This window comes from Melitaea cinxia, chromosome 19 (assembly GCF_905220565.1).
Source record: "Melitaea cinxia chromosome 19, ilMelCinx1.1, whole genome shotgun sequence".
Taxonomy (NCBI): Eukaryota; Metazoa; Arthropoda; class Insecta; order Lepidoptera; family Nymphalidae; genus Melitaea; species Melitaea cinxia.
Window position 1 is genome coordinate 5,984,743 of NC_059412.1, and position 22,583 is coordinate 6,007,325.

The window sequence follows — 22,583 nt, forward strand, 5'->3', positions numbered from 1 at the left end:
TTGGTTAAACATAGTTAAGGGTCCAGCAAACACTGGGTTTGTTTGCTCTCCCTAACAAATCCCCAATAACGAGCTCATTTCGATCACACACTTTGGTTTATAGTATTTTATCCAGTAATATAAGAAATATTTAAATCGGTTTACTGAACACAAAATTTGGTAGGGTTTGGTAACACGAAACATTAAAAAATATTTAGTAATCGTAATAAATAAGTATTACACATTAAAGTTAAAAGTTTTTAAGTAAAAACTATATAGATTATATAGTATAAAAGTATATGAGAATTATTATTTTAAAAGGAATTTTCAAAATAAAATCATACATGAACTAAGTAAATTAAAAGCGCTTCGGCAACAAATGTGATCAAAACAGCGTGACAGAGGAAACGCAACAATGACGCAATGTTTGGGAAACGATTGAAATAGTTTACAAAGGCGTTCGTATAGAAGTATTTTAAGGACTATTCAGACCGCAAAGGTATGGGAACAATGAAAGCCTAAGATCCCCATTGAATACATAGGCAGATGTAAATATTTCGTTTCAATTACGAGTTACAATTCGCTTGCCCAATACCTTTGATGCAAATTCTGAAGCCGCTATTTACTTTCTACCTAAAGTGGATCCATTAGAAGATATTTATTTTGGTGGTAAAAGTATCCCTAACGTCAATACATTTAGGATGATAGTATTAGGTGTAAAAGAAGCGATAAAATTGGCTACTTCGTGAAAAACTCTCAAATTAACAGTTTCAAATACAAGGCTTAAATCGAGCTTGGGAACGTCTAGGAGATTACTGACATAATGCAAAAAAAGGTAGATTAGTTAGTGTTTACTAAAACTTTAACTGACACTTAAACTTTTAACTGAGGTAGGGCACAGCAGGAATTTCCTGTTCAAAATATGGAGCAGCCCTACTGGGGTAGTACCTCGACCTTACAGAAGATCACAGCAAAATAATACTGTTTTCAAGCAGTATTATGTTCCTGTTGGTGAGTTAGGTGACCAGAGCTCCTGGGGGGATTGGGGATTGGGTCGGCAACGCGCTTGCGATGCTTCTGGTGTTGCAGGTGTTAATAAGCTACGGTAATCGCTTAATAATATAATATTTAATTCGCTCATCAGGTGAGCCGTACGCTTGTTTGCCGACCTAGTGACATAAAAAATAAAAAAAATAAAAAATAAAAATGATCGTTCTTAAAACGATAAGACCGCCTTTGTACACTGTTTTTTATTTATAGTACCTATGTTATTGTGCTGATTGTTGTCGTGTACAATAAAGAGTATTATTATTATTATAATAACATCAATAAGAAAGCAGTTTTATGTATTTTTGTTGGTAATTTCAATTCCTTAAGAAGATTAAATGAATTGGCATTCAACTCACAATAATGAGCCAATCAGGCTAAAATTTTTGTTGTGTTAAGCAAAGTGATATTGGCTTAAATGTTTCAATTGACTTGAGCTTCGTTATTAAGATTGTTGACGATTTGTATATTTCAATCTTTTACCGATATATTTTTTAAGAATTTTGATTTTTTTGTGCTAATTGTAGCAGTAGCTTGAAATAAAATAAAAAAAAAAAACATATAATACATGGATTTGCTTGTGTTATTGTCTAGTTACCTACAACTGTTTTATATTGCTTTATTAATAATCATGTATGTCTAGAACGCCAACGATTTGAAGTTCAATTGATTTAAAATAAAAAATGAAAAATCAATAATTAAATAGACATTAAAATTACTATACTGTTGAAAGTTCACCACCGCTTCAGAACGTACTAGTAGATCCTGATACGAGAATTTACCAAGCTACTCAACAACCTCTTAAAAATTTTCAATAATAATAAATTCACATTACGGAACATAGCAGTTCTTATAAACCTTTCGAAAATTCTATTTCGTTTATTGTTATATTCGTTTCGTTTATTGTTGCAGCGTGGTGGATTAAGCTCTGGTCCTTCTCCTACGTGGGGAAAGAGGCCTATGCCCAGCAGTGCAGCAGTGGGATATTACAGGCTGAAGCGTGTTAATTACAAAACCACAAGCTGAATTTAAACTATGCTACCAACCGCTTTTGGCTAGCTGTGTGTTGTTGATACGCTTTACTATATTTTAAAAGCAAGCCATTATCGTCTGTTATCCTGTTATAAGAATACGTGTGATTATTTACTTACCTTGTTTTCAACTATAGTTAAATTTTACAACTGTTTAAAGTTATCGTTAGTAATTTCAACAACTTTATTCATTAATAATGCTGCCAAACCAAAGCGTGAATTTCAAAGCTTTGTGTAAGTGTTCAGTGAAGTGGTAGTTCTTTAGTAAATTGAACATTTATTTGTATCTATTATTTGCGGTTTTATCTAAATTATGATTGTTTTAAATGTATCAAGCATGAGATATTCACTAAAGGTTATGAATGAGTAACACTTGAATATTATCAGGGCAATACTGTACATTAGATGGAATTATATGTTTGCTCTTCTATTAATAATCTTTTTTAATAGTATTAATTCCATGTGTTCTACATGTGTTACTAATGAATGAACGTTATCCCCTTTTTATACCATTAAAAAAGTGTACCAATCGTCTTCAAATGAGTGATCACCATAGTTTATGACGCTTTCACAAGACCATTGTTAATAAACCATGTCCTCAAAAACTCTTGCTTGCTTGGCTACGTTTACAAAAATTTATCGTTATAAATATATAAGTTTATCAGTATTATTTTTCTAGGAAATTTGTATACTGGTGTAACTTTATCGTATTTATGATAATATTAAAGAGAAACATAATGCATATATATATATAAGTATAATTTTTAATTAATTTTGTTAATTAAATACATAATTTTCAGTCTTGAAATTAATTTGATGCAGTAATTTTAATAAAAATTATTATTATTATTATTAAAATAGATATTTTAAATTTATTCTTACACGTGTAAGGTAATTTTACTTGAACTAGTTTTACATGTTAATGTGAAAGAAGAACTCCAAGTCATAATTTTCTTTCCAGCATTTCCAACTACGAGTAACCATAGCAGCTGTATTTGTACAAACTAAATAATTGAAACGTTCACGCTGAAAAGATGGAACAGTACAACGCGTTTTTATTGCAATTGTCTAGAGCTTTGTTTTTGCGAAATTGTTTAATCAATTTATTTCGTTTAGAATCTAAGATTCAAGCATTTTTTTATACATAACGATTTTACTACAATTGTGTTTGCTGCCAAACGAAAAAAAAAACCGACTTCAATTACATCGACAAGTAATACAACGTAGGTAGATGAAAAAATTGTCAAGTAAATACGCATTATCAAAGAATACTCCAAAAGATGTAATCAAATCTCGATGAAATTTAAATGTGACCACATGATAAACATCGGCTTTCGATTAAATTAAAAATCATCAAAGCGGTACACCCAGTAAAAAATTTTTAAAGATTTTCGAGAGTTTCCCTCGATTTCTCTGGGATCCCATCATCACTTAGGATATCTCTTTTCGAACAAAAAAAGAATTATCAGAATCGGTTCATAAATGAAGAAGTTATTCCCGAAAATACATAAAAATATATATACGGTCGAATTGAGTAATCTCCTTCTTTTTTGAAGTCGGTTAAAAAAGTTAGTTTAGCCACGTTCCTGGGCCAAATAAATCGTAATAAATAACAATTCCTATCTGAAAGGTAGTTACCTTTATATAAGTTTAGATAAGTTTATCAATTTATACGCGTTCTAAATTACTAATTTAATTAGTTACGAATTGCGGCTTAGCTATGTGACACGGATATGTCACTGTTATCTAAACGTGAATTTACTAGGTTTTATTTAATCACTAATAAGAATGAGTCGGGTACGTATGATTACTTTTTGTAGATGTCCATATACCATGGATAGTGGTGTTATGGGGAGCGTCACGAGTCAATTATCGGCTGTCAAGGACAGATTTTCTCAAGCTCCCATGAAATTATTTTGAGATTCACCCTATCGTCTAATTTCCTTACAAGTGGCCTTGGCCAGTAATAATACTTCTAAGTAATCAGATATCACTTGATTAAAAATTAGGACATTTTTAAAAATTCACATTCAAAAATTCTTATAATAAATGATATTCTGAAGTATTTTACTTAGTGATTACAAATTATTTTGTTTTAAGTAATAGTTATTTATATTATTTGGTTTAAAACAGATATAGATTAGAGAGTTATGAGCATCACATTTTCTATATAGCTTATATATACTCTTCCGAAATATGACTCATAAGTTCCATTAAGTCAATACTTACTTAGTTCTTCTGTTGTAATATAAGTCTTAGTACAAAGAGAGCTAAGTATTTCTTAATCTATTTATTTATAAATGTAATATACTAAAGTATCCTATATATGAGTATTAATTTTATAACTTAACAATAATATCTTCTTTTTTAACTGATGAAAAACCCAGGAGGTTTTGAAGTCGTCCCGTATATTTTTTTATGTATGACTAAGCATAATTTTTTTAGTGTAGTCCGACTTTGATAATTATATTTTAATTGAATAGGGTGTACCTTGAAATTGTTACGTACTATATAAATTTGGAAAAAATCTACCCTAAGGGTGAGAAAATAGAAAATATATTTTTCTCTTTTTAGCAGCATTTTTTGAATGCCTACCCATGTACGAAAGTCTGTTTGTCTAAAATATTTATATTGTAAAGTAAATTTTAGTTAAAATAGTATTGTATAACAATTAACAGTTAATAGATAAAGTAAGGTAAAAGTAATCAAAAATTAAGCACTAGTAATTAGTAGATATTAGCCACTAAAATTTCATCACTCATCATCACTTCAGCCTATCGCAGTCTACTGCTGGACATAGGCCATAGCCAGCTCTGCTGTAACCAACCTGCCTGCCCAGCGTAGTGCCTATGGGCAAAACACATGAGTTCGCGCCATAATGTCGGGCGCAAACTTATGGAGGCCTATGTCCAGAAGTGGACTGCGATAGACTGAAGTGACGATAGTGAACCAAATTAACAATGCAACAGAAATCTCAAGCAATAAATCGACACCAGCAATTTATACTAAGCTAACTCTTAAAAGTGAACTTTACAATAGAGGCTTATAAAAGGGAAAAACGTGATACCTTTTATATTAATTAAGAAACCTTTTTGAACTTTGGTATCTTTAATAGTTAATTTATTCATTGCAATTTCACATTTTTTTTATTACATATAAAAACACATTTTATCAAGTTCGCAAAAAAAAAACTTATCGAAAAGTCGAATTGGCGTAGTATAAATTGTTGGTGTCGAAATATTAACATGCAGTGCGCTCTCCTCACGGCCACTCGCAACGACGTGTTAGGTTGCTGTCTCGCTGACATTAACTTCGTGAACGCTCGGCATTTTTCGGCCGTCGCGCATCACGCCTAATATTATGTTATAGGTATAATTCTTTGCATCATGCTTTACGTAATTAATTAATTTGATTGCACCAATTGTCGTCATATTTTTTATTATACTCGTAATACATAGGAGTGGAAATTATAAGTTATCTAGTATTTAAAATCGACTTTAAAAAACTAAAATATGGGTTGTATACAATTATTTATGCATTTTCTCACAAAAATATATAACTTATAGCATAACAGGCAATTAATAAAGTAATTCACTTAAATTAGTTTTAGTCGGTACAATTGTTTACATTAAAATCTTATACTATTAAACGAGCAATTCTTGTATATATATATATATAGAATCTGGATCTCGGAAACGGCTCCAACGATTTTCATAAAATTTAGTATATAGGGGGTTTCGGGGGAGATAAATCTATCTAGCTAGGATTCATTTTCAGAAAATGTCGTTTTATCCCTGTTTTTAGGGAGCGAAAAAAATATCGTTAGAATGCGAAAGTAAATTTCGCATTTGTCAAGTTAGTTGCAATAGCTCGGTGGGAAATCGGTCGGTCGGGACCAACCGAGAAGATCATGGTTCAAATCCCCATGTCCCTGGTCAATTATTTTTTCTTTTTCTTTTTCTAATTGCACTGGTTATTTTTTATTTAAATAGGCTGTTCCTTTTTATTTATTTATTATGTCGGTAAAATCGAAAAATATTATTCATATTTTATCATTATTATTTTTTAATTATTTTTTATTTTTGATTTATTATTTTTATTTATAGTTTTTATTATTGTCGGTAAAAAAAATATTATTCATATTTTATAAATATGTAATTCGTAAATATGATTTTCAAAAAAAAAACGATTTGTTGGAGCGCCTATCAGTTTTGAGAGGCAATTACTCTCAATCTTGTAATTGTGTATTTTATATCAATTTTTAATTCATCGTTATTTTTTATTTTTATTTTGTGTTAATTAATTATTAGTAATTGTGTTTGCAGGCAAACGAAAAAAAAATCGACTTCAATTACATCGACAGGTAATACAATGTAGGTACACGGAAAAATAGTCGAGAAATACGCATTATCAAAGATTACTCCAAAAGTTGTAATCAGATCTCGATGAAATATGACCACATGATAAATATCGGCTTTCGATTAAGTTAAAAATCATCAAATTCAGCACACCCAGTAGTATGTTAAGTATTATGTAGTTAATGTAAAGTTATGTGGATTTTCGAGAGTTTCCCTCGATTTCTCTAGGAGCCTATCATCAGATCCTGGTTTCATTATCATGCTACCACACCAGGGATATCTTCTTTCCACCAAAAAAAGAATTATCAAAATCTTTTCATAAATGACGAAGTTATCCCTGAACATACATTAATATATATACTAGCGACCCGCTCCGGCTTCGCACGGGTATAAAATATAATTATAGCCTATGTCATTCACTGAAAAAAAAAACGATTAATATCGATCCAGTAGTTTTGATTTATTCATTACTGCCTGTGGTCCGCACGCGTTAACTTTAGAGTAAAAGCCGGCAGGAGCTGCCGCAAACGCTACGTACCGCAATTTTTAAATCTACAATATTTTCAAAAATATTTATTTAAATCATATACTGTAAAGGGCCATATAGATCTATATTAAATCAACAATGTATTTAAGGTATTTAATTAGATAAGGATTAATGCTGTATTGATTAAAATCGCTTTGAAAATTAGCCATTATTTGTCGTAAAAAGTAAATGACAAAAAAATTTTATTGTGGGATATTCATAAGAGATAGACATATATACCATAGCGGAGTTTTCTGTAGAACTTTTCAATGTGTATAATACTTAGTATATTATTTTGATAAATCTTGTAGGGTTCAGGCTGCGTTTGCAATGTAAGCGGTAAAATTGTAATTATTTACGACATCACAATAGAAACCTCAAAAATAACAGTATATCTCCACTATTTAATGGATGTTATTATAGATATAAACCTTTCTCTTCAATCACTCTATCTATTAAAAAAAACCTCATCAAAATTCGTTGCGAAGTTTTAAAGATTTAAGCATACATAGGGACATAGGGACAGACAAAGCGACTTTGTTTAATGCTATGTAGTGATATATATATCGCAACTTCGGTGCAACAAAGTCACAACAGCTTATTTCTTAATTTTACAGGAGAGGACTTTTAATTATTTTTTTTCGCTTTTACTTCCTCTTTTCTGGATTATTATTTATGGTAGGTTTGAAATCTTTATAAAATTAATAGTTTACTTTCTTTGGTATAGTTTAAAAATCTTATATTAAATTATCAAAAAGTCCTAATAAAAGACATAACAAAAAAAGTGTCCTGAATTGTGACTTTGTTGCACCGAAGGTGCGATATATATATATTGAGTTTCCTTCAGCCGAATTGAGAAACCTCCTCCTTTTTTTGAAGTCGGTTAAAAAATACTTCATTCAAACCGGCAGCGAATCATTTTAACTCTCTCTTCTACTACTAATCCTTCACGATTTACTAAAAATACCGAGCGGAGCTCGGTCACCCAGGTACTTAACTTTAATTTAAAAAAAATTAAATTTAGCCAATAAATTATTAAAAATATTAAAATAAAAATTAGTCAAACAATCATTGTTGTCGTTTATTTATGCGTTCACTAAACATTAAATGGAATTATCAGTTAAATTTCATGACTACATGTATGCATTTTAACATTAGTACGGTATTACTGTACTTTATGAAATTGAGAAACAGGATCTTACAAAATTAGTTTTGTAGTTGAAAATATTTAAACATCTACGAGTCTAACGTAACATCGATTCATATGATACTGCAATATGACACTGAGTCACTAAATTCACTTTTAAAAGTTCCCTTGCAAAGTATTCATATAGTGCTGGTTATGTTAATATTATAACAAATAAATTGTACTAGTATAGGTTTCAGCAACCCTAGCTGGCTTCAATCCAAATATATAGCTGTGCATTATTTATTATCCTAATCGCTTAGATTTCGGTTTGTTAATCACAAACCATTTTTAGGCCAACGACCTCGATTTAATGAAATTTTCAACTAAACCATTACGATTGCTTTCGTAAAAGATATTACTTTTCATCCAATCTCTTTTACGCCGTGAATTTTAATAATGAGTTTTTTACGTGCGCTATTTCTTCAAAATTTAGAATTTATACATCCATATTATATTTATTTCATTCGTTGAAGATTAATATATTGAAAAAAAAACAATTTGAATTTATTCCCTTATTTACGGCATGCTTTGACCTTGGTGTCGAAAATTCGAAGCGTAGTATTTTCTCAGTTTTATTTAGCTTACTACATTATAGTAGCAAAGACCTGACAAATTATTATCATTATTTTGGTTAAGTTAACCTTCTCCAGCTCTGAAAGGAAGCAGACAACTATCAATAACTTTCCTACTAAAAGAATGACTCATTATTTAATTTTTTTCGAAAATATAAAGAATTTTCACAAACGTACTTTAAAATAGTGCACTAAATGTCGTAGCACGTGTTCGTTATTTTACAGCGAAATGACGATTCAAAGACGACTTGACTGAAGCTTTCTTTGAATTTTAGACTATTTGATATTCGATATTATACATTTTGGCATAACAATGTAAAAATAAACTTAATTTGAAGATCAAAAGAGAGCGTTCGCTTACCTCAGCCAAAGAGTTGGAACCAGGTATCTTCAAACAGAACATAAATGGCGTGTTCAGTCTCTGAAGGATCTCGCGGAAGTCCAGAGGTACTCCTCTTGGTCTGAGCAATCTGAAGTACGTCCCAAGAGAGGAGCCGTGTGAGGAGAGGTGTGTCCCAAACAGACGCATGAAACCGCCGCCTAATGAGAGAGAAAAGTAAGAGATTTTAATACGTATAAATTATTATTAAATTTTATCATCATCATTACAGCCTATACAGTCCACTGCTGGTCATAGGCCTCCACAAGTTTACGCCAAAAATAACGTGAACTCATGAGTTTTGCCCATAGTCACCACGCTGGGCAGGCGGGTTGGTGACCGCAGTACTGGCTTTGTCGCACCGAAGACGCTGCTGCCCGTCTTCGGCCTGTGTATTTCAAAGCCATCAGTTGGATGGCTTTCCCGCCATCGGTCGGCTTTTTAAGTTCCAAGGTGGTTGTGGAACCTTCTTATCCCTTAGTCGCCTCTTACGACACCCACGGGAAAAGAGGGGGTGGCTAAATTCTTTAGTGCCGTAGCCACACAGCACAAATAATTAAATAAATTTATTTTATATTAATAAATAAATTTTATACACTCATGTATTTTATGAAAAATGTGTACCGTATAATTATGTATCTGTACTGTGCATAAGTGATATATAACCGTAACCGCAGGTTGTTAGAAATAAATTTATTAAATAATATTTATTATTCAGTCGGTAAATTTTTAGTTTGTTAACAATAATGTCTCTAACTTTTTTATTTGATATAGCTTAATTTGAAGGCGATGACAAGGCTTTACTAAAAGATATTATTTTACTCTAGATTTTTTTAGACGTATGTGCTTAATATATAATTTATTTTTATGTACTTTCTTTTGAAATCACACTTCAAAAATCACTCATTTTCACCTTTGTCTTCATGAATAGCTTTAGAAATACTAAAAACTTCCAATCCAATTGAATACTCCCTAAGGTTTATTCAGAGGCCTTCACTAAATTATCTGAGTGATAAATTCATCGCTCGAGGAAATTGAGAGATATTGGAGATGTATTTTAATAACTTTATGCCCTCAGAGATTAGTAGCGGCTATTTACTGTATTGGGATATTATTTACTTATTCTACCACCAATAAATAAGTACGTGTACACTTTTATTAATTAAAGTTGAAATTCGGAATAAAAATTTGTTTAAGAGTTCCATATTTAAAAAAATGAAAAAAATATTTTTTTAATAAGATATAATAACTAAATATATTTTTTCTAGAAATTTCACTCTTAAAGAAATCTGTCTTTACTCATAAAATTATTAAAGACAGAGGAATAATTAATTGTTTGAAGTTTTAATTGAAAATTATATTTTTGAAGTAGTAGAAATTTTTATAGGAATTTCGCCATTTCTAAATATGTGATCGTAAAACTGTATACATGACCATATAGGGTAAACGGTTCTCTTAAGTTTTAGTAAGTGATCTCGATTACCAAGTCCGAAATTTTACTATTTTTTGTACAAAACTCTGATTGCTTTTTATTGTGAAAAAAAAAACAGGTAACTTTTACTTCTTTGAGTAAATTATTGTTTACCTATTACTTTGACATGAAAAAGTATATTATGTGAAACTTTGCACTTCAATTGACTACGGTGTATTAATTGAAGTCTACAATAAATTTTAATATGAATACGAGGGACACATTAGGCTAAATCATATATAAACATTGATATTATTTGAATACACAATAGAAGTGAGACTTATTTTTGTGTTGAAGACGTGTAGAAATGTAAATTCTACATATCAGTCTGAGTGATATACCCTTAGCAATAACAATTAACTTCTAAAATTTATTTTGTAAGATAATATTAAAAAATATTAAGTACAATTTCAGTATACAACAGCACCTTTCAAGGACCAGAAACATAATACCGAGAATCACTTTATGAATTGGGGTCGTAGCGGTGACCTGTAACTTACACCAACCCCTTTCTAATAGATTTAATTAAATGGAACCCAAAACCTTCTGATAATTTAGGGAGTCATTTATGTTTTCCTCTTTGGAACTCAATTAAATATTTTTGTGTTGTTATAATAACTAGTGGTCGCCCAGTGGTCGTAATTTAAAGTAATTAATTTAAAATTAAGTCGTAATTCAACAATAATTAAACATTACAATAAATAATAAAAACAAAAATTTATTAAAATAAAGAATACCTTTTAAATTTTTTTTTAATTTGACCACAGACTTTAACTATAAACAAAAGAGTATAGCATGTGTGTGTCAAATACATAGCAGTGTGTGTAATATTTTTTTTTGTTGATTTAATGTTTTTTTTTATGTGTTATTTAATAATTAGCATTCTGCACTTTTTCTCTATATAAACTATCATTGAACGAAATTTCATACTCCTCCGTTTGCGCAATTTTCGTAAAAAAGGGTACAAAGTTTTTGCTTCACGTACTAATTATACAGAAAATAATAATTATATAAATTTATTCCGTTAACGAAAGCTGAATAATAACAGTGAAATGATAGTTAGTGCATATAATCAGCAAATTAATTCATATTATTGAGTTTGTGTTTGTATATGAAATTGCTAATTGAATGATAGTTGATATAAAATAAAATCCTTATTTCATAATGAGCGCAAATAAAACAATTGACAAATAAAAGTAAATGCATAATAACAATGATCGAGTTTACTCTTGATATTATACCTACTTTAATACTAAGCACTAGGAGATTTATAAAATTTGAACAGTTTGGAAATTTAGGAATCTCTGAAACCTATAACTTAATTATTTATGCTTATTTTTTACTGTAATTTGACGCAATTAGCACACAGTCACCCGCTGCTTTCTGGTTTAGGATACGATTCCATCTCAGTGAGCCTGGATATAATATTAGTATATAACGATCTGTATGAATTTATAGAAAAAGTATGAATATGTGTATCATTTGCTATTATTAAAAACACACGCATCAGAGTTTTTTGTCACATATATTTTAATTATTTAGTTTTGGTTACTCACTTGGTAATCTCATTTATATTGAGTATTACTTAATTGAAATAAATTATTACCAAAACAATCGAATAAATTCGATTAAATATATCAAAAAACCGTCAATAATTATTGCGTATCGTAAATAGGCTCGTAAACCCTACGAGACGTGTATTGATGCTCTCGTAAAATCAGTAAATCGTAAAAATAACTAAATCGTTACAGATAAAAGGGAGATAAAATTGTTATCAATGTTTTTATGCACGGCCAACAAACTATGAAATTGTTATTTAGATCGAAAAAGTTTATCTTTCGCAAAAATTCGTTTGTAATAATAGGTATACTACATAAAAGTAGATTTTGTAATTAATAAGTGTAACAACATGTGTATCTGTGCTAACCGGATCACGAAGGATGATTTACGCAATAGGCTACATGTTTGACAACTTTTTTTTAACATAGCAAATACCGCCAACAATTAAATTAAAAAAAAAACAAGTGCATGTTTTACTTTTAATTAATCGATGGCGTAGTTTACTGAAGAAGCTAACATTTGCATAATACACTTTTACCGTACGTATAAATATTTTAGACTTATAATTTGAACAGATTTAGAACTTATGTATATGTTTACTGAACTACGGTTTGCCATGAAAATTCGTGATTACACGTTTACGCTAAAATGTATATTACGTCAGTAACATGATCAGAATTATAAAACGCTAACTGCTGGAATATTCCAAATCGTAGTTGCAAAAAGATAAGTTTTTTAATATAGTTAAAAACAGCATTTAAATTATTTTTAATATCAAATGTATAATTTCAATATTTTGATTTTATGCGCGTAATTACTGATTTAAGCTTTAATATCTAGAACTTTTTTTAGCACGAAGTTTCGGATACAAATCAAACCACATTTAACAATATTATAAACACTATCAGTTAGTTATTTATTAGTTAGTTAGTTATTTATATTTACTACCTACACAGTCACAGCACTAGTTTGTGGCAGGTACGCTGGTGGTTGCGGGTTCGATCCCCGCACATGACAAACATTTGTATCGGCCATACAGATATTTGCCGTGGTCTGGGTGTTTGCGCAGTCCTTGTGAGTATCCCCACCGTGCCTCGGAGAGCACGTTAAGCCGTCGGTCCCGGTTGTTATCATGTACCTACACCTGAGAGTGATCGTTACTCATAGTAGGGAATATATCCGCCAAACCACATTGGAACACCGTGGTGGATTAAACTCTGATCCTTCTCTTAATTTAATTTAATTTAATTTACTCTTTATTGTAAACATAAAAAGAAGTTTACAATTTACAAAACGATTCACAAAAAGAAATTTACAAGAGGCGGTCTTATCGCTAAACAGCGAAAGACCGCCTGAACAGCTTCTCTTACATGGGAAAAGCAGAGAAGTGGGATATTATAGGCTGAAGGGTAGTTGTAATATTTACTATAGTATAAAAGAATCTAGCATTTAAAACAATTGCATTTAAAACCGTTTTAATAATAAGCAATACTTTTACAATGAAAATAAATTGTAATATTCTTACTGATGTTTCGTGCTGACAATAAAATCAAACACCAAATATAAAAGTGACGAAGAAGTCAAATCTTTTAACATAGCGTACGGCTAAAAGAAAAGTTTGCTGCATTATACAAGAAAAATGTTATGCAACACCAAAGAGAAGCGAGTCTAGGTCAAACATGAGCGTCTGTATCAAAAATAGAATTTCCAGCTATATCCTGACTGGATTGATTTAGATTCAGTATCGAGTAAACTTTATTTTACCGAAATAGGTCGAAGGCGGCTTAAAATGAAAAGTGTAAACTATGGTTACTATCCGAAAGAAATATTTACTTACACACAAAGACGTTTACATTACATTACAGAACACTTAACGTATAATATTTATTTGTTATTCATTATAGAGTAAAATAAATTTACTCTACTGAAGTAGATAGAAATCAAACTAGCAATTACTAATAATAATAATTATTATTATTTATTTATTTTGACAGAATATGGTATTCAGGTTGTCAAATTTAAAAATTTAGCCAACATATTACCGAAAGTATAAGGAAATCTCATGAAAAACTTATTAAAGTTTACAGTTTATTGTCCTAAGTTTGGGATGTGGAATTTGATACTTAGTACATTCACTAAAAAATTATATTTGTATCAGTTAGTTATAACTTTAATCACAGGTTTATTTTATTTAAAAAGCGTAAAAAATGCAGGCGCTTGTCAGCAACAATCATTTGGTAAGCCAGTTTTCTATTTACTCAGATGAAATATTAAAGTTACAATTGCGTTGCGCATCGAAAGATAATTTTTAGGGTTCCGTCCCTCAAAAGAAAAAACGAAAGCATAAATTTTTGGTTACATCATGTTTTATAATAAAAATATTTTTAATAATTTTTGTACGGAACCCTCGGTGCGCTTGGCCGACTCGCAACTGCCCGGTTTTTTTATGATTAGTAATTAAAATAAAATTTTCAAATTATTTTTAAAATACAATTTTTCTGAAAACATAAATTTTAACGACCTCTTTTAACAATGTTTTCTAGTAATTACTTCTGGAAAGTTTGAACAATAACTTAATATTAACAAGCTATTAGTGAGCGTCCGTGCGCTAGAAATACTAGAAGTTGGTATCATAAAGTAGTTCGTTTTGTCCAATTTGCCATATTCCGTAGACTTTATGTAATACTGCAGTATCGTATCTTTGAATTCAGGCGAAACTCATAAATATTTGAAATTGTTTAGGGAATGCAGCGATAGTCAGTAAATATTGTTTGTGTATTCAGTAAGCAGTATTTATGTATCTCGCTGGGTAAGGATTTACTTTTCATGGACTTTGAATTTGCAATTTTTATAATACCAAAAGTATTCATACAAAACAGCCATGGAAAAATGTTCTCATAAGATTAATAGCATTGGAAATAATTGAAAAAGAAAAATGAATATAAAGCATATTATTATTTTTATAGTTAACTAGACACTAAACCTTGTTTTAATTACCAATATTAACAAAAGAAAAAAAAAACACTCAATCAACTAGTCGTACATTATTAAAAAATAAAAAAGTAAATATTTTAGTATCAAAATGAATATTCCCTTAAAAATATTTTTATTAAACCTAAAAGCTTAATACTTAAAATATTGAGTTTCTCAGTAATCCTAATTGAAAAATTGTTTTCGAACCGTCGTTATAAGTGAAAATGTATTTAACGGCCAAACAGATTTTCAAAGGAAACAACTTAAATTATAAAACTTTCAATTTAAAATTACATACCGAGTTGTACGAGTTCCAAACGCTTGTCAGTGACGAAGTGCCAAGGAAACGCTTTGCAGAAACTGGCGACTCCGATCCGTAAATCATTTACATTGTTCGACGTTGCTAGGCTCACTGCGTCGCCGGCAGCTTCGCAATTATCTTCCTTCAATCTCTGATTTAACGGTAATACTGTTATATCATATCTGCAAAAGTAATAATAAAATAAAGGTAATAGTTAAATCTGTTTCAATTTTCAGTAAATTTGAAGATATTCATTTCAGTAATAGATAATATCCAAAATAGATTTTTTTAATGACTTGGTAATAAACTTAAAATATTTAATTACTATGTTAATAATCGGTTTTTTATAAATTAAGAGTAAGAAAAAAAAACGTTTAATTTATATTTTGAATGTAAATGATTGTAAGTATATAAATTCTAATAGCAAAGTTAGCAGTAAGTGGTAAATAAAACATTTATAGGAATATAATTAATGCAATGTTTTTGGTAAAAAAAAATCTTAGATTTGTTTTCATCTGATACCAAACTCACCTAAATCTCCTAGGATCGTTGGAATAGCTCATCAGTCTTATATCAGTCTGGGTGTCATACAGTCGCATTGCGATGGCTTTGAGACAACCGACTAGTAAATATGCTACGGGTTCACTCTCTGTAGTCAGATGTAGTTGTATCATGCCCGCGTGTGAGGTAGCACAAACGAATGCTGCTTCATTTTCTGTTGACTCGTCTTTGAGAGAATCATCCTGTTGAAATTGTATAATTAAAGGACATTTTTATTTATTTTTTTCATTGGAAATTTTAATGTTGTCATGTCAACAGATTAAAGAAAAATTAAATCAAATCGACAAATTTCAGTTTAATTATATTATCTATGTACATCGTAATATGCGTAATTATAATAACATTTTAAATAAGATATCCTTAAGCTATTAAATATTAAGTCTTCCCCTTAGGGCCATTAATTACGGCTTATGAGAAGCAATTTTAAATATTTATTATATTTTATATCCCTAATGTACGTAAATTGTTAAGTTTGCAATTTAAGTTTATTATTATTATTAATTTACTTATACCCGTAGAATATTTTTTATAATTTAAGCTGTATATTTATATAAAATGTAGTTTTTACCTGATCATGTAGAACATCGTGCACACTATCCAGTGTAGTTAGAAATTCGGTCAAATCGGTTCCTAGACATTTAAATGCTCTTTCCAATCGACAGTTATGAGAGAATGCTGTTAATATTAAATATTCACCTAACTTCGCCATAAAATCCTTAGTGCTTACACCTGGAACAAGAACCGAAATGAAATACGAGTAGCGAAAGCAAATTGTTATTGTTTCATTGTTCCTGTCAATAAGTGGCATTTCTATTGTTTTCGACCGGTAATAACATCGATATCAACTAATTAGGACAAAAATATATTATAAACTAGCTGACCCCACAAACGATGTTTTGCAATATATGTTATTAACCCCTTTAATCCCCCCCCCCCTCATCACTCTTATAACTTAGAGGGATGAAAAATAGATGTTGTTCGATTCTCAGTCCTACCCAATATGCACACAAAATTTCATGAGAATCGGTCAAGCCGTTTCGGAGGAGTTCAACTACAAACACCGCGACACGAGAATTTTATATTTTAGATAAATAACTCTATCATAGGCACACGGTACTCTGCTCCTGTGATAAGAAAAATAATACTTGTATTATAGTTAAAACAGTCTACTGATACAGCGACATTTTTTTGATAAATATATATTTAAATATTTAATATATAAATAAAGAAAAAAGCATAGGTGGATATCGAGACCACAACCCTCGGAGCAGAAAGTAGATTCGCTACAAACTACGGGCTTGTCAATTGATGAAGATGACTGTAAAACAATATTAAATAATAGAGTCTACAAGTAACAGATTAAGCCAATGCTAGTGACTTCATAAGAGAGAAATTAGTACGTCACTTAAAACTTATTACATTCCAAAGTCAATGAATTCATAAAAAGAATAGCGTAATTGTATTCATTTTTTTTTTCTTATCATGTTAGGTTCTTAAAAATCTAATTTAATTTTTGATCAAAAACTAGATAAACTTATTACAGAAAATAGACTTCGAAGATTTAAAAAATTAAATAAACATCTAGAAAGTCGAGTATTAATTATTTTTAACTATAGACATTTTTAATATTTAGTTAATCTGCTCGTGACGCTCCGAGGGAAATTGAATTAGTTCACCAAGTCATCAATCTTACTCGAATATTTTTTAACGACAAGAAAAAGATGACACGAAAATATAAAATTTATCCAAATATTGTGTAGATATTTTTTATTTATTTATTTATTACGCTCAACTTTTATTTATTTTAAATTTTAATAACAATAGTTTATTAAACATTATATTAATGAAAATATATTGATGAAAATATATTAATGAAAATATATTGATGAAAATATATTAATGAAAATATATTGATGAAATGAAATTATACAATATGACAACTTTTAAAATTTATGCAAATACCAAAAAAAAACAGACTCAATATATATACAGTAGAATTGCTTATGAGAATAATAAAAAATAATATTTATAGAGCAGAAAAACTCGACAGATACTTTCTATGATTTAAATTTGTAATACTTTTTTTGTTGCCGTAATGAAACGATTTAATCAAAAACTTTATACTTTCGCACTTTATAAATTGTTTTCATTGTTTCTCGAGGATAGGGACTGTTTACGTTTACTTTAGACTTTGATAAAAAAGTTAAACTTGAAATTCACCCGAAACTTCCAATGAGATTCACATTAGAATGTAAAATACGACTAACTTATTAAAACAGGAAATAAATAAATAATACTAATAAAGGCGTAGTACTAACAACGACTTTTGCAACAAATAAAGTCAATTATAATAGAATAAAAAGGATGAAAAGAACTGAAAAATAAGGTTTTGATTTCTATATTGATTATATTAAGAAAAAAGTACTTGTAATCGTTAAAATCTAAGAGTATATCTCTTTAGTGTAGTCCATTTTTTAATCATTAGAAAACTAAGTAAGTCAGTACGACTTACCTAAACCTACCTGATATAGAAAGCATACATTCTATATCTTATCGTTGAAATTAAATAACAATAAACTTGATACTCACTATCGGTAGCTCGTACAGCGTCATATATCTCTTGTAAGTAGGCGTAATTCCTGCATGTCCTGACGTCATCTGGTAATCTCCGTCTAGAGAAAATAAAATGATTTAAGTATTTTGTAATATATTGTACATTTAGTATTTAACTGTAAAGTGTGCCTTTGATATCTTTAGAAAAAAAAATGTAATTTACCATCAATTGTTGTTTTTATTATGGTTATTAATAATATTTTGATATGTATAATCTAAATCTTTTTCTCTATTTAATTGTTTTATGTTTGTGGATCAAAAAATATAGTATTTAAACCGAAGTTTTTCATTTAATCACTAAAGTTTATACTTGTACAAGTTGACGTGTGACGTGTAACGACTTTCAAGATAGGCTAGCATGATTTGAAATCGCGGGTATCGTGGTAACTAAATTTTATCATAAACATCATAGGCAAATAATATGTACAATCATATAATATATTTTCTAAGTCTTTCTTTTATGAAATTATAAATTGTTTATCTAGAGAATAACCCGTTTATATTCCAAATCTTCAAGTAATAATTAAATTTCCAAATCCATTTCAATCTGAGCTACACAACATTTTTGACATTAAAAATTATATACAGATAACACGCAAATTTGTGACATCAAAAGGCGAGGAGAGAGATATAATTAATCAAATAAATACGACGACGAATGATTCATTCAAAACACTTCCTCATGCAACCTAGCTTCTTAAATAAAACTCCTTAAAATGTATTACAATTTTACTTTCAGAAGTTGTATGTAGTTCATAATTATAATGAAACATTCATTTAAAATTACTAAAACGTACCTACTCTTATTTTATGAAATGCTACAATTGTAAGTACGTCGTAAACATTCAGAGGCAAAACGAAAATGCATAAGTTTCACTTGAAGCGCCTAATATCAGTGACACGGTAACAGCTAACAAATAAAAAAGCTGCTTATATTTCTGAGATTACCCTTTGATTAGACAATAAACAATTTTTATATATTTCGACATTGTTGAATAAAATAAATTTCATTATAATTGAAAATTAATAAATATTTCCTTATTTTTTTTTTTTTTTTGTATTTTTATATTTTTTTATATCGTACCATTATCGAAATTATTAATCAAAAGAGGAACTGAAATCTTTAGCTACTATTTTCTTATTACTTTATATTAATTTTTTGTTGTTATACAAATGTTTATTATAATATTACTTGAAAATTTTTATCTATAAAATAATAATTAACTCAAGCTACTAAAACGCTAACAGTAAAGAGTAATAAAAATTAAAAAGCGTGTCTTTGTAATATTATAAATATCGAGTATTGTATCATCAAATATTCAAGTATAAAGTATCAATAAGTATTAAGAACTTGCTATTAAGAATACAAATAAATTACATACATTTGTACAATTACTTACAACTCGGTGCACTCGCTTTTTTGTTTTTTTTTTTTGTTTTTTTTTTGGTTAAAGTATTTTCCTAATGAGAAAAAAAGAACAAAACAACTACATTTTTTATTACATGTACATATTTAAAGAGATCACAATAAAAACATGCTATTATATTGAGGACATTATAGCTAAAAAAAATAGACAAAAAAGATTGTAATATTCCTAAACATTAAATAAATCGTGTTTATTACGTCTACAACTAGTATAAAAACAAATCTAAATTATTCTGTAAATCCATATAATCAGAACGGTAAAAGGTAATCGAGGGCGGAGTTAATGGTGCAAAAGAAATTACAATTTTATTGGTACTCACAGGCAATCGTATTTGTCGTAATGCTCTGCCTGGTTCTTCGTTAATGACGTCACTGCGGCGTGGAGGCAGTCGTTCTGTAAAGAAAGTGCTTGTTTTATGTACTGCACATAAACGTTTCACTTTAATTTCTTATTATCACGGATTTGATACGGAAATTGGATTCCTAGTTATGGGTTTATATACACAAAACATTTTCTCGTTCTTTTTGTTTCCCCCTCGAGACTCATGACTCACTAAATTTCTCTTGTGTATAGATATAAATCTGTACTTAAGAGAAAGATCGAGATAAATTGAAAAGAAACATGTTTAATTTTGTTAATCAGAATCGGTTCTGTATAATAGCGATATCTGGTGGTTCTATTTTCTTAGAATCTCTATTTATTTATAAAGTTAAATTACATTTAGGAATGCCGTGGTCTGCGTGTTTGTGCAGTCCTTGTAGGTCTCCCCACCGTGCCTCAGAGAGCACGTTGAGCCGTCGGTCCCCTTGTTATCATGTACACCTGATAGCGATCGTTACTCATAGTAGGGAATACATCTACCAACCCGCATTGGAGCAGTGTGATAGTTTAAGCTCTGATCCTTCTCCTACATGGGGAGTGAGGCCTGATACTCAGTAGTGGGATATTACAGCCTGAAGCGTCATTTAGGAAACAAAAAGTAGGTTGGAATTGCACAGAACCTCGCACAGCCCCATTAGAAGTATAAGAAGTACGACAACTGACCGATATTGCAACTGCACGCTTAATATATTTTAGCTATTTCCATAATGTTATGTCTTACGGCCTGTTACTGTGGGGTAATGCTGCAGATATTGAGACTATATTTATCTTGCAAAAAAGGGCTATTCGCGGCATTTACGATCTTGGAGCTCGAGTCTCCCTACGGGATGTTTTCCAAAAGGTGGACATATTAACGATCGCGTAGCAGTATATTTATAACAATATTATGTATATCCACCAAAATATTCATTGTTTTGAAATAAATAGTAATAATCGCATTGTAAACACGAGACGGAATAACAAAATTGTAACTCCAAGTTTTCGACTGCGCAAAGTAAACGTTTCCTTTCTGGGTCATGGTATTCGCATGTATAATAAAATACCACAAACGATTTTGGGATTGGCTCAACATAAATTTAAAGTTTTTATTTAAAAAAAAATAATAGATAAAGCTTATTACTCGGTGCAGGATTACATAGTTGATAAAGATGTGTGGACTTAGTGACGCTGTATTTAATGCAACATGTTTCTAATTTTGTTCTAAAACACAGTTTATATATTATTTTGAAAAGAGTAACTGCGGAGTTTCTTGCCGATTCTTCTCTGCAGAATCTACATTCCGAATCGGTGGTAGCTTCACTTTTACAAAAATAATAATTAATTTCTAAAGTTTTAATTTGTAAAATGACGATTCGAAAGTGCTCTTGGAGCCTATTTGAATAAAGCAATTTTTGATTTTGATTTTAGAAACTAGCTTTCCGCTCGCAGCTTTACCCGCGTGGGTGGCATGATGTTAGCTGTTCCGTACTTCCCTAAATATAGCACATGTCGCAGCAGCGTCTCCGGTGCGACAAAGCCAGCCCTGCGGTCACCAACCCGCCTGCCCGACGTGGTGACTACGGGCAAAACACATGAGTTCACGTTATTTTTGGCGTAAAATTGTGGAGGCCTATGTCCAGCAGTGGACTGTATAGGCTGTAATGATGAAATAAATAAAAGATTAAGAAAAAATTGCATTAACGTTTTAACGAGCTCATATTATTATTAGAGTCTATTTCAAATAAATCTCTTTGTATTAAAGGTCGACTTATCGAATTATTATAGCTTATAAAACACCACATTACATATAGAAATCAAAGTCACTTACGCGGGTGAGAACGTGTAAGTCGACATCAATAAAACACGATTAAACAGTGTCAATTATAGGGTCAATATATTCGTCCGTGACACATAAGTTCTATGGAAAACATAGAACATGTAGATTTGCTATGATATACTCATAGTTTTTTTTTTTTTTTTTAAATAAGTGGAGTCCGCAATGTTAGTAGTAGGTACATTTTTCTAGTTTACTAATTTTCATAATATTGTTTTTACAGTTTGTAGCCATTTTGGTATATTACTTTAAAAATATACATTTATTTATGTGTATTTATGAAATTCGATTTGATTGATCTAATTTAATTTAAAGTACGTAATATAATTTCTAGGCTATATAATATACAAAGCAAAATTGTTTTGAGTAAATAAGTAGTTCAGTACTAGGTATTTATTTAAA

The 22,583-nt window shown here is 29.9% G+C and overlaps 1 protein-coding gene across 1 annotated transcript in view; it reads right to left on the reverse strand.

Moving 5' to 3' along the window:
- LOC123662682 (head-specific guanylate cyclase) overlaps nt 1–22,583 on the reverse strand; it is a 76,298-nt gene that overhangs the window by 25,284 nt on the left and 28,431 nt on the right. Inside the window, exons 2-7 of the mRNA XM_045597486.1 lie at nt 20,307–20,380; nt 18,537–18,619; nt 16,516–16,676; nt 15,918–16,129; nt 15,384–15,568; nt 9,064–9,242 (exon numbers count right to left, since the gene is read on the reverse strand). Of these exons, the coding sequence (XP_045453442.1) occupies nt 9,064–9,242; nt 15,384–15,568; nt 15,918–16,129; nt 16,516–16,676; nt 18,537–18,619; nt 20,307–20,380 (894 nt within the window). The remainder of the gene's footprint in view (nt 1–9,063; nt 9,243–15,383; nt 15,569–15,917; nt 16,130–16,515; nt 16,677–18,536; nt 18,620–20,306; nt 20,381–22,583) is intronic.